This window comes from Dermochelys coriacea, chromosome 4 (genome assembly GCF_009764565.3).
Source record: "Dermochelys coriacea isolate rDerCor1 chromosome 4, rDerCor1.pri.v4, whole genome shotgun sequence".
In the NCBI taxonomy this organism is placed as follows: Eukaryota; Metazoa; Chordata; order Testudines; family Dermochelyidae; genus Dermochelys; species Dermochelys coriacea.
This window is the reverse complement of record NC_050071.1, coordinates 36,357,710-36,371,770: the sequence shown is the minus strand read 5'-3', so window position 1 is coordinate 36,371,770 and position 14,061 is coordinate 36,357,710. Positions and strand designations below refer to the sequence as shown.

The following is a 14,061-nucleotide window of genomic DNA, read 5'->3' as shown; positions in this document are numbered from 1 at the left end:
CATTTCTTCTATGAGGTCCTTGCTATTCACCAAAATTAAATCTAAAATGGCATCCCCTCTAGTCAGTTCAGCAACTACTTGATGAAGGAATCCATCAGCTATCGCATCTAGGAAAATCTGAGCCCTATTATTATTACTAGCACTGGTCCTCCAGTCTATATCTGGGAAGTTAAAGTCTCCCATGATCACGCAGTTTCCATTAGTATTTACTTTATTAAAGACATTAAAAAGGGCTCTATCCATATCCAAATTAGATCCCGGATGTCTATAGCACACCCGAAGCACTATCGTAGGAGAGGCTTTACTAGTTTTCTTCCCCAATGTAATTTTTGCCCAGACGGTCTCTGTCTTATCCATTGCATCGCTTCTTATTTCTTTACATTCTACCTCATCATTGATATACAATGCTACTCCACCACCTTTACCTTTGTTTCTGTCTTTCCTAAACAGCACATACCCTTCAATACCTGTAGTCCAGTCATGACTATTATTCCACCATGTTTCTGTTATCCCTACAATATCTGGTTTCACTTCCTGCACCAGTAGCTCTAGTTCCTCCATTTTGTTACCTAGGCTCCTCGCATTGGTGTATAAACATCTTAATTTTTGCTGTTTGGCCTCGCTCACATTTGTACCCTATTAGGCACAGTCATTCTACAGCCAATATAACCTATTAGACTAGTATCCACACCGCCCTCGCTCCTTATATACATTCTCCTACCCACAGCTGTATCCTTTCTTACTTCGTCTTCTTCCCTCTCAATGCTAAAATCTGGCGTGGAGATTTCCTGGACATCTCCCATCCATCTCCCCCTAATTCCTAGTTTAAAGCTCTCTTTATTAGTTGTGCCAGCATCGATCCTAGAAGTCTATTTCCTTCCCTACTCAGATGAAGTCCATCCCGAGAGAACTGTCCTCTGTCGGTGAATGCCTCCCAGTGGCCATACATCCCAAAGCCCTCCTTATAGCACCACTGCCTAAGCCATCTGTTAACAGTCATAATCTTGTCACACCTTTGTTGCCCTTCTCTAGGAACAGGAAGGATCCCGCTAAAGATCACCTGAGCCTCAATTTCCTTAAGCATCTTCCCCAGCCTAGCATAGTCTCCCTTAATACTTTCCAGCGAGAATCTAGCCGTATCATTTGTTCCCACATGAAGGATAATTAGGGGATTCTTTCCCGCTCCCTTTTGGATCCTTTTCAACCTCAGGTCTACATCCCGTATCTTAGCACCCGGAAGACAGCACACCCTTCTATTCTCTGGATCAGCTCTAGTTACAGGCCTGTCTATTCTTCTCAATAAAGAGTCCCCTATCACATAGGCCTGCCTTTTCCTGGTGACAGTGCTATTCTCCAGTCTCTCCCCTGTTCCCTCTGGCTGCAAGTTCTTTCCATTCCTATTTTCCCTTATAATCCTCTTCAACCCATCCTGTATCCTCCTGGGGCTCATATTTGGTGTAGTCTCCCTTGACTCTTCCACTTTTCCTATAGGACTAGCCTCTCTTCTCTTCTTCCTTACCCTTCCACCTTCAACAAGTACCTGCTGAGCCCCTTCTTCATTTTTCAACTCTGCAAACCTGTTCCTAAGCTCTATTTCTCCTTCACTAGCCCGTCTTTTTCTCTGCCTGGTTCTTTGAGTCACATGTTTCCACTGACCACTTTCCTCACCCAGTCTCTCCTCAAAATTCCCCAGCCCTGCTTCCATCCATGAGTCTGAGCTTTTCCCTTCAGATACCTCATCTCTTTGCTCCATCATCTGCTCAAACCCCTTCCTAAACTCAACCAGACTTTCCACCTGCATCTCCAAACCTCGGATCTTTTCCTCCATCAGCTCTATCAGACGGCATTTCATGCAGAAAAAACTCTTACCGGTTCCCCCCTCCAGGATCATGTACATACCACAGCTTCCACATCCAGTCATCCTCAATGTGTCTTCCACTACAGGAATCACTCCCACAGCTGCCTCTGTATCTGTCATCGCCTTCCCACCTAAATCCTGTTAATCTGGGAAACACAAGGCACACCAAAAAGACCCCCCCCCCAGCAAAAGCAAACCCCAAACAAGCACCACAATCCAAACTCCCCTTTCAAACTCCCCTGTTTACAGCTCTGTTTGCTGACTCCTGTGCCACTGCAGCTGTCTGTGCCGCTGCCTGACTGGCTGGCTACCTTTATAGGACCCCTAGTCAGAAGCCCCACCCCCTAAGCAGGGCTCAGCTGTTCTCCCAGCACAAAGCCCCTACACACACACACACACACACACAAATACTAAAGATACAAAACCAAGTACAACTACCTTCTCCTCCAACAGAACTCCCACTCAAACTCCCCTGTTTAGAGCTCTGTTTGCTAGCTCCTGTGCCACTGCAGCTGTCTGCAATTCTTTGTAGTTGAAAGTCCCAAAGCCACATGACAGGCTGTCTTGTGGACACAAATTACCCAATGCATGGAGAAACAATTCCATGGCATATGGGAACTATGAGAATCCAAACAATATGCTAATCAAATACATTCATTTTAATAATAGGCCTATAAGCACTGCTGTCTTTGCTAATTGCCTTCCAAGCACTTCAGATACTTTGCATTTTATAGAAAATTCCTAAACTATTTCCTGCCAATATAAGAAAAATGACTTCACAGAATCAGAACTGGAAGGGACCTCAAGAGGTCATCCAGTCCAGTCCCTTGCACTTAAGGCAGGACTAAGTATTATCTACACCATCCCTGACAGGTTGGGGTGGGGGGTGTCGACCTAAGATATGCAACTTCAGCTACGCGAATAGTGTAGCTGAAGTCGGCGTATCTTAGGTCGACTTACCTGGCCATGAGGATGGCAGTGAGTTGACCACTGCCGCTCCCCCATCAACTCCACTTCCACCTCTCGCGAGCTGGAGTTCTGAAGTCGACGGGGAGTGGTTTTGGGGATCGATTTATCACGTCTAGATGAGACACAATCAATCAATCCCCGATAGATCAATCACTACCCGCCGATCCAGCGGGTAGTGAAGACCTGCCCTTATAATACTCCTGCTAATACATCCCAGAATGTTTGCTTTTTTTGCAACAGTGTTACACTGTTTACTCATATTTAGCTTGTGACCCATTATGACCCCCAGATCCCTTTCCGCAGTACTCCTTCCTAGGCAGTCATTTCTCATTTTGTATGTGTTCAACTGAGTGGAGTACTTTGCATTTGCCCTTATTGAATTTCATCCTGTTTACTTCCGACCATTTCTCCAGTTTGTCCAGATCATTTTGAATTTTAAGCCTATCCTCCAAAGCACTTGCAACCCCTCCCAGCTTGGTATCATCCACATTGCCATTATCTAAATCATTGATGAAGATAGGGAACAGAACCAGACCCAGAACCGATCTCTGCTGGACCCCACTTGTTATACCCTTCCAGCATGACTGTGAACCACTGATAACTACTCTCTGTGAACGATTTTCCAACTGACTTACTGAATCAGACCATGTTAATACATGTAAAATACAGTACTTTGCACAATAATTGACCATTGATATTGTATGGCATGTATGGGTATAAACCTAGTTTAAACCTTGACACCAGTCCTAAGCCACTGATGCTGAAAGTTGGTGTTACCACAATGTACTGCACAAGAGTCATAAATCTATTTCAAGCAACTGCAAAATTATGCAGTGTTTATTTTGACCTCTCTATTTTACACGTACAGGTCACACTGTACCTGCTTTTTTCATTGTCAGTGGTTAATGGATCCAGTGCTTCACCCAATATCATTAACATACTTTTATAAAAGAGGAGTTTTGTCTAACCAGTTCCAGAAAGGAAGCACTTCATGGTATGGATAAAACAGTACCAGCAGTAGTCATGGTTGGTAGTAAAATAGGGACTGCTAACTAATAGAAATGCCCCAGCATTTAGACATTGTCAAAAGTAATAAAATATTGCACTCTCATCTTGATGTAATTGCAGTGCTACTATCATGGTCTTTAGAAACATTTTTCCATCTCTCCCAAATGCTCTATTAGACTGTAACTAGCAACTATTCCACTTCCTAATGTTTGTGGTACTTTATGTCCTCTCATGAGGAACCACAGGCCTTGGCGGTACAGACTATTTGTTGTCAGTGCACAGAATCTTAGTTCCTTAGTTATAATTCATGACAAAACAAACACAGGGCTCCTCTTAAAATCTGAAAGAGGAAAAGTTCCCCAGTTGGATGAATGTAAATCTTAGAAGCAGGTTTCTGATGCACATATTTAAATTTAGAATTTGCTTCTCATAAATCCTCTCAAAAGTAAATAATGGGGTAGAACATACTTCAAAAACATTTTGGCTATTTGCAGATTTTTTTTCAGCATTCACCCAGTTCTACCTATTATACTGACAAATCTCTGGAACAAGCCATTTCTTTAAAAAAAAAATTAGAAACTCTTCAAATAATACTTTTAAAAAGAACCCAGTAATTCTGCTTATGCTCTCAATAAACACAGAGTGTATAACATTAGATTCTGAAGTGCAGAAAGATTTCCACACCCCCCCGCAACTCTTTTTATTCAAATTTGATGTTACACTTGACTACTTAATCATCTCCTATTTTACTTTGGCAGACAAGATAGCTCTTCTAACTACTTCAGAAAACTATGTGATTATTTTGGTTCTCATTCTTAAAACCACTCTAACAAAATAATGGCCTCATCTGTGAAATTTTAGTTAGAGTTTTGACAATTTTTTCCTTCTAAACCTTCATTATCCGAGCTTTCTACAATGACCATGGTATATCACCAAGACTTTTTTTTCTGGGCTGAATGTTGGCATATGGGCAGCCAGGGAACAAGAGATTTTAGTGAGGCTGTTTAGGAGATATTAGAAGGTTACGGTGGATGAGAGGATCACAATATCTCAGCAGTGACCTGTCCCTGACCCTTTCCTGGCCTGCCCCATCAATATGCAAGACTACACTCCCGCTTTGTGCAGACACTGGGAACCCACCACAGTGTGAGTTCTGCCAGCAGTAAGCTGAGTCCAGTCCTATGGGCCAATACATGGCAGCTGCTTTTGATCATTCTAAAAGTAGGTTTTTTGGGTTTTTTAGCCTCTTTTGGAGTCTGTGCGCCGAATTTTAGTTCGGTTTGTAAGGTTTTAGTCCCGAAACAGAACTGGATGAAATTTCTGTTGAAGTATTTGCTACATTTTTGTTTGATTATTTTTCTCTCTTACCTGTTTTTTAAAAATCTAAAACATCAGCTTTTATGCAAATTTTACTTCCTTCCTGCAAACTCTCAGCCATTGTACAAATTCAGGGGTCATTTTTGCCAAATTTCATTAGAAGTTCTCAGCAAATTAGACATACATGACTTGATCTCGCAAGTTCTTAGTACATGGAACTGTCACTGACTTCAGTGGGAGAACCATGGGTGCTAGACTGGCAGTATTGGTCCCAAAAGAGCATAAATCCTACAAATAATTATTTGCATACTTAACAATATGCATGAGTGGTTGTCCCATTAAATTAAACTGCACTACTAAACTGCAAAAAGTTAAGCATGTGTCTAAGTGTTTGCAAGATTAGGTCTTCTGTCACTATTTGATGCAAACTGGGTTCATGGAACAAGCTTATTGATGAAAAACCCAACCCAAAGTCTAAGGCAGTGGTCACCAACCGGTCGATCACGATCAACTGGTCGATCCGAGAGGATCTCCCAGTCGATCGCAATCTCCGGCAAGGCAGACTCCACACCTTGGCCCCACACCACTCCCAGAAGTGGCCAGTGCAGCCCTACAGCCCTGGAGGCAGGAGGGGGTAGCAGGGGTCTCCCTCTGCGCACTGCTCCTGCCTGCAAGCACTGCCTCTGCAGCTTCGATTGGAGAGGAGAGCTGCAGGGGCGGTGCTTTCAGAGAGGAGCAGCACACAGAACAATGTGCTCCCTGTCCACCCCCCCCAGGGGCCGCAGGGGCACGTTGGCCCCTTCTGGGAGCAGCGTGGGGCCAGGGTAGACAAGGAGCCTGCCTCAGCCTTGCTGAGCCCGCTACCAACCAGGAGCCGCCGGAGGTAAGTGCTGCCCAGTGGGAGGCTACACCCCAAACCCCAGCCCCCTCCTGGAGCCAGTACCCCATACTTCCTCCTGCACCCCAAACCCCTTCCTGAACTCTGAGACCCTGCCCAGAGCCAGCACCCCAAACCCCCTCCTGCATCCCAAACCCCAGCCCTGATCCCCCTCCCAGAGCCAGCACCCCATACCCTCTCCTGCACTTCAACACTCTGCCCCAGCCAGAGCCCCCTTCTGCACTCACACTCCATCCTAGAGCTTACACCCTTCACCCCCTCCTGAACTCCAACCGCCTACCCCAGCCTGGTGAAAGTGAACGAAGGTGGGAGAAGAGTGAGCGGCGGGGGGAGGGGCATGGAGTGAGCGGGGGGAGGCTTTGGGGAAGGGAGGGGCTCAGGGAAGGGGTGGATAGATCCTGGGTTGTCCTTAGAATCAAAAAGTAATCTTGGGCATAAAAAGGTTGGAGACCACTGATCTAAGAGAACGGCTTTCAGTGTGTGACAGTAGGAAAACACAGGCTGGATGCTGTGCATAACAGTGGCACCCTTTGTAGCAGTAACAGCATTTCCAAAGGTGAGTAGTAACCCAGGAGAAACTAGATCTCAACATTCTTTATGCTAATTTTATTGTACAACTATTTTGTAAAGACAACCAACCACTGATGGGAAAACAAACTAAAACGTGATAAATTGCCACTCTCATATACTCCATATTTACAAGTCTTTTTGCAACCCTTTGTAGATATAGTTAAAAAAAAAAAAATCCAAAAATTGGCCTGTTTTCCAGTCATTTGAGTCTCTAATAACAGCAACAGCACTAATTGGCATTCGGCACTAGGGACGTTGTTTACTGTAGGTGATTGTGAGTAACTAGATTTTAATCTGCTTGGACACACTTAAGCCTTTCAGCTAAAAATAATCCACTGAGTGTTTGCTTACAGCCGGATACCACACAGAAATAGCCAGGGAAACCTCAGACTTCTGCACTCTGGGTCAATGGCAAATCAGATGCTTTGTAGGGGATGATACATTAGATGGCCAGGAAGAAGGGGATGACTGAACATATTGCTTTCCACAGTAAAAAAGGATATCTACATATTGCATGGAACCTCTAGAATGTTTCCCACTGTGTTCATGTACATTTTCTAATTGGAGTTTTATCTTTCTTGTAGTGCGACAATCATGTCCACATTTCCAGCAATTGTTCTCAAGGGAGGAGTGGCACCAATAGTTGTAAAACCTCCCATTACTTCATTTGAATCTATTTAAAACTGCCCTGGAATTATGAAGTGCTTTGGAACCCACATAAAACGATTTGAGGGTCAAGCACTGACTATAAAATTACAAAAAAGATGCTTTCTGAAATTTTTTAGATGCTAGGTTAGAGTTTGAGAATTCAATGATCAAAGGAGACTCCTCCTCTCTAGCAAACAAGGAGGTCATCGCTAGCACATGACAACCACTGAAGTTGGAGATGCATTAGAAACCCAGTGCAGATAAGAAGAACCACCCTTCTAGAAGCACCCCTGTATTCACACCCTACAAACTACTGTAATAATCTTTATAAAATATGCCTTGTGAAGTCTCATTTGAAAACTAAAGTCACCACTGATCATTAATATTCTTGGGTGCGGTAAGTACACAATGTGTGTAAAGAGTTATGGACATAGTGGAATTATGACTAAATCAGGCACGTCAGGAGGAGCTGGTAAACAGGTCTGCTATTGACAACAGAATGTATATTTCATTCTCTGAGCAGCCCTGTCTTCAGGCAAAGACAATGAAGGTCTATTTTTACACATTAGGTAAACAAAGCTATTAATCTAACAGTAGGGGAAGAAAGAGCATGAAGTGTCCTTCAGCACCAGACTCCATGTCACCTTCCTCAAAGCCTGAATAACTTTACTTTGAGGGATAACCCTCAGAAGAATCCATTTCAAACATTTAATGGTCTATAAAGACAGAGGGGTTGAACCTCAAATGATAGCAATTGTGGTCAACTGATTATATACAATATAACTATATTATAAAACTGCACAAAATGAAGTCTTTTCTGAATGCTAATGGCACACTGGTGATTGATACCATCATGAAATGTATGTACTAATGCTATATGAGAAATATGGATACTTAATATTATGCTTTAAGGTCTGTGGCCAAAGGAGTGGGAAAACAGGTTCTCTCTCAGACGAGAGGAGGCAGCTATCTACCTGTCTCCTATGTAAATTCAGCACAGCGGAATCAAAACAATGGAAGCCCCATTTACACAGAAATCAGAAATGGGGGGCTGGGAAGTCCACCAGAAAGGAAAAACAGCATGAGGTCATCCTGCCTCTTAAAACAAAGTCCTGACTTTGAAAGATATAAAAAGGTAGAAGCTATCTTTGGCATCCATCGACACAAGGGAACAGAGCTCTTGAAAGTTGAGAAAGATGGGTCCTTCAACCACAGGAGATGGGGAGGAAGTCATCTCTGGAAACTGAATATAGGTGAGAAACCATCTTGAACAAAGCGTGTACCTTGTAGATTCAGTTTTAAAATGTTTAGACGCAATATTTTTCACTTTTACATGCAACCCTTTCTAACTTTATTCATTTTATTTGGCATCACTTAACCTATGTCCTGTTAAAATATTTGTTTTATTTTTTTAACCATAAACCGTACAGAGAAAGGGTTATTTACCATGGTTAAGTTAATAAGCTGTCATGTGCTTTTCTGTCTTTAGAGGAAAAAACTACTCTATTATTTTCTGAACTTTCCAGAAGAGGACTTGACATTACAGAGCACATGATTCGGTGAAAATTCGGGATTGGAAATATGCTGGGGTCACCTTGATGGCTGTAACCAAGGTTGGTGGAAGCCTGAGTGGGATTGTGGGGCCATAGACACACTACTAGGGTCAAGGCTGCTGAACCCGGATGGGCTACACAGCACACAAACACTCAGAGTATGACATGTTTGTAGGTTGGCTCAGTGTCTCAGGCTGTGAGCTAGCAGGAAAGCACTAAGTCACACAGGGCTGCTGGGCAAGTAGTGACACAATCTCTCACTGGTCTGGATTGCACCCCACGTTGTGATAGTATACACCTTCTGTTTTAATTGAGAAATAAAGATTCAATATCCATCTTTCACCTATGTGGCCTGGTGAGAGAGGGTTAATTTTGTAGCTGTCCCAACCTACTTATAAATTGCCTTTCTTTTGCCCGAGTGGATTCTCAATGCCCTGCTTATGGAAAACATCCACAGATCCTCCACCCGACTCTCTAGGACAGGGGTGGGCAAACTTTTTGGCCCGAGGTCCACATTGGGTTCCAAAACTATATGGAGGGCCAGGTAGGGAGGGCTGGGCCTCCCCAAACGCTAACCCTATCTGCCCCCTCCCACTTCCTGCCCTCTGACTGCTCCCTTCAGAACTCCCAACCCATCCAATCCCCACTACTCCTTGTTCCTTGACCGCCCCCTCCTGGGACCCTCTGCCCCTAACTGCCCCCCCAGGACCCCACCCCCACCCAATCCCCCCTGCTTCCTGACTGCCCCGACCCCTATCCGCACCCCTGCCAGGCCCCTGGGACTCCACCCCCTATCCAAGCCTCCCTCTAAAGCCCCTTTCGGAATGTGGCCCTGCGAACATGGGCGGAGGACTCAGGAGGAGCAGAGGCAGCTGTGCAACTGGAGAGAAGCAGCGGTTTCCCCTTCAAAGCATCACTTCTCTCCAGTCAGCTGCGCGGCCACCCGCGGCTCCTGCTGAGTCCTCTGCCCACATTTGCTGTGCTCCCGCCACCCGCACTGCCCGCTTGCTCCCCTGAGGCTGCAGGTGAGCCTCCCTTCCTGCTCTCCCCTGCCCCCGCAGTGCAGCCCCCTCCTGCACAGGCGGGCGCAGCGCACTGAGGCTGAGGGGGAGGGGAAATAGCGGGGGGGGGGAAATGGGGCCAGGGGCTAGTCCCCCCGGCCGGGAGCTCCGGGGCCGGGCAGGATGGTCCCAGGGACCGGATGTGGCCTACAGGTTTGCCCACCTTTGCTCTAGGAGTTAAATGCCTTATAGGGAAAATTTACTTCCCGGCAATTCAAAGCAAGATGTGCACAGAGGGGGTTTAGGGACGTAGCAGAATCACCGTATAAGTAAAAAAGTCCCCTGCTAACTTCACAATTTGGTACCAACATGCTATTCCCCTTACTAAAAGCAGAATTATATAGCTTTATTTTTTAGTTATTGTATCTATTTAGTTTAGGCATTTATAGAACAGCTGTGAATTGTACAAACACATTGTTTCTATCTTCTTTCATGTTTACTTGCCACACCTCCTAAGCAATCAAATTCCAGTAATGTAATTACATCATCATAGGGAAACCATCATGGGAAACTAGATATAAAAAAAACTTGATATAAAAAAGAAAAATGTGGACTCAAATTGGAGTGCTTATTAGTAAATTAGATTCATGCAGATCTTTGTTTATTTCTGTGTACTTAATAAGTTAACACATAATATATTGCAATTTGGCGAGGTTCATTTCTCCTGGAATATGTGTCAAAATACCAGATTTGCTAAAAATCTTGACCCATAATAATAAATAACATTTAATTAATGTAATTATTTGAATTACTGTCACACCTAGGAGGCTAGTCATAGCTTCGGTACAAACACAGACCAAAACGACAGTCCCTGCCCCAAAGAGATATTAATTATGGTATTAATACATGTAAAACAAACATTCACTCTCTCAGATTCCTGCCAGGAATAAGGGGCTCAGAAAGGCTCGTTTGCTTACAATAGAGATGTTCTATTAAATATGTGCTGTGGGCATAGTCATCTGTGCAAAAGTGGATGCTCCAAGTCAGAGGCCAGGGCTGAAAATGTAGCCCAAACTGACTCAGAACTTGACTGTGAAGGTCTTAAATTGATCTAAACCATAAAACCATGTAAGGTTTTCCCTATTTGCATAGTTCTTATCTGGTACATATAATACTTGTGTACAGCAAACACATGCCCGTGCAGTCTCTCTTACCTGATTACATGTGTTGATGTCTATTCCACCCTTCAGATATTCCACTACTTTGTCCAGATTGCCAGCTCTGGCAGCTCGAAGAAAGCTCGCATTGCTGTCAGACTGTGAAAAGAGGAGAAAAAAAAACAAAATTCAAATTACTGCTTTAAAGAGAATACAGCACTGATACCTATTACTATATCCACATTGCATGCTGCAGCTGTAACAATATGGTGCAAAGAAAACTGTCCATACATTTTACCTTCATTGATTCCTATACACCCCAAACAGTACAAAATTGGCACAAAGGACCTAACGACCTCTCAGACTGAGCAAAATATTGCAACAGTTGCCAAAGGTAAAAAATTAGTTAGCCTGAAGGAAGAGAGTAAAAATCCTGCTAGTTAGCATTAACAATAGTAGGTAAAGGAACAGAGTCTAGCTAAGTACAACCAACTTGCCAGTCACAGAATCCCTCTTTCTATATATGTATCCATATAGGATAGTTTACTAACATTTCAGCAAGAACATCTGATGGCTCTAAGGTAGTTTACTAACATTTCACCTGGGTTATAAGCAACCAATCATCTCTTCTGCTGTTGTTTCCATTATTGAGATAACTATCACTAGAGTTTGGACTCTTATTTGACCGTGCCAGGCTAACACTCACTCACTCTCACTCACACAAAACACCCAGTAAAAATATTTGAATGAGAGAAGGCCCCAGCAGACATTCGTAATCAGCCGAGATGAGCATGACTAAAACAGCTTGAACACATGAGTAAAGTACAATTATTAACAGAGTGTGTAAATGTGGCACTGCAGACAGCCCTAACATGTTTCCCAAGAAAACAGTGTTGCAGGTAGGTTTAACCTTGGGCCACAGACCCAAAGGGGATGAAGTACTCAGGTGAAGTATTTATATCCAAGATAATGTTGGTCATCATTCCCCTCCTATGCTGCTTTTGCTCATATATTCACATTTAAAGTCCAACAGATTTATTGCCAGTAACCCAAGGGAGTATGAAATGCTTTTAGCCCAGCTCCCTTTGTCTTTAATTAGAGCACAGAATTCAGATTGGCCAACAGACAGAAACACAATGATGCACATATGTGAGCCTGCAGTTAAGTCAATTTCCAATTAATACAGCTGTCAGCAGAGAGAGAAGAAAGGAGTGCTATAGCAGCAGGGTTAAATCAGTATGATTATGGTCATGTATGAAGATTTGGGGACCTAAAGAAAGAGAGAGTAATTCTTGCTATTTTATACTTTCTGCAGGCAGAACAGAAAATGCAATTTGAAGGGAAAGGCTAAATAAAAAAAAATCTACTAGTATGTTTTTGACTGGTAACATTTTTTCTAGCACAGAAGGAAATTATTGGGATCATAGTGATGCAGAAGAATAGGCATAAGAATGGTCTACTACTTAAAGTTTTGCTGGAATATCTCAGACTTACATTAAACACATTTTCCATCTACTCCCATCTCCCTGCTCGGAGCAAGATTGTGAAGCCCATTCTCCTGAAGGCCCCACAATACTCAAAGCCAGCTTTTGTGCAGCTTAATAATACTAATCACATTGATCCATTTATTTCAACCACCACTGATCTTCATCCCTCCATAGGAGATCAATTTACATCACTGGTTCCTATCTATTTTAATCTACAGCAGATGGATATCATTAGAACTATTCTTTTTGCAACTGTATTTCATGCCAAGACAAAAAAAATTTCCTTCCAAATTCCTTTCAGCAAACTTCAGTACATTTTCCGTGTCTTTTATAGTGTTAAGAAAACAGACGATCTTTCTTACACACAGCAGGGTGGAGAAGTAAGGTAGCATAGGAATTTGGATTTACAGAGCCTGAGGCGTGAGCCAATCTGGCATTGGATAAAGCATGACATAGCAGCAGTCTCTGCCACATGCTTGAAACTGTATCAGTGGTTTTCAACCTATTGTCAGTGGAATACTGTGGGATTGGCAGACTATGTGTAAGGAAGGGGTCCACAAAAAGTTGTTGTTACCAAAAACAGTGATTTTCAACCTGTGGTCCGTGGACCTCTGTAGGTCTGCAGACTATCTTTAATATTTCCAAATGGATCCACACCTGCATTTGAAATTTTTTAGGGGTCCAGAAATGAAAAAAGTTTGACAACCGTTGGTCCATATCAAAGGAGATCTTGAGCAATGCAGCATCTCCTGTATTACACGTGTGTGCACACAGCAAAATTATACTGTAATTTTTAATTGACCTTGAAAAAAAAATCAACAGTCTTGAAGCAGAAGCATTGACAAAGCCAGAAATTAAAGCACTTTTGGTGAAATATTCGCCCTAATTAAGTCAATGGGAGATTTGGGAAAGGAATTTACACATTATGGTTATATCAATTTTTGTTTGTTGACACTTTTTACATGTCTATGGGAATTAACAGTCCCAAGGCTATAATCAGTTGCTTTCATAGTTTCAAAAATGTGTAAGTGGTAAACACATGAGCAATGACACACAATTCAATCAATGCTCTTTTATTAAGGACACAGAAATTCAACATTTATTTGCCTTTCTTCCAGCCAGACAACTATATTAAAAGTTAATGTTAGATTCCCAATTATTTTTGGAAAAATCAGTTTTCAGCCATAGGCAGGGTGACATTTTGAATTTGTTTCGAGGCTAGAAAGGTGTAAGCTTTATTGTCATATGAATTTCACTACCTTGATTCATATCTTTGCCTCTTCAAGACTAGACTACTGCAATGCATTCTACTTAGTGATACATTTTTAAGTCCATTCAGATACAAACCTGGTGGAGAACAGTTCACTTGCTAAGAAAGGTATCCCAGGAGTATATTAGACTAGTACTCTGTGATCTGCACTGACAGGTCTGCCTGGAGTTCCTGGGTGGAGTTTAAAGTGTCGATTTAAACATATAAAACCCTAACTGGTGTGGTACCTGCCTCCTTGAATGACTGCCTCTCTTCATGTGATACTGCTGGAGTTAAAAGCAGGAGAGATGCTCATGCTGAAGCCCCCTCCCGCAGTGTAGAAGAG

The 14,061-nt window shown here is 43.0% G+C and overlaps 1 protein-coding gene across 50 annotated transcripts in view; it reads right to left on the bottom strand.

Annotated features, from left to right (window-relative positions):
• Positions 1 to 14,061, bottom strand: part of ANK2 (ankyrin 2) — a 581,571-nt gene that overhangs the window by 217,536 nt on the left and 349,974 nt on the right. For all 50 annotated transcript variants that reach the window (XM_043512995.1, XM_043512994.1, XM_043512996.1 and 47 more), the window contains exon 2: positions 11,037 to 11,138. In XM_043512995.1, coding sequence (XP_043368930.1) covers positions 11,037 to 11,138 — 102 coding nt within the window. The remainder of the gene's footprint in view (positions 1 to 11,036; positions 11,139 to 14,061) is intronic.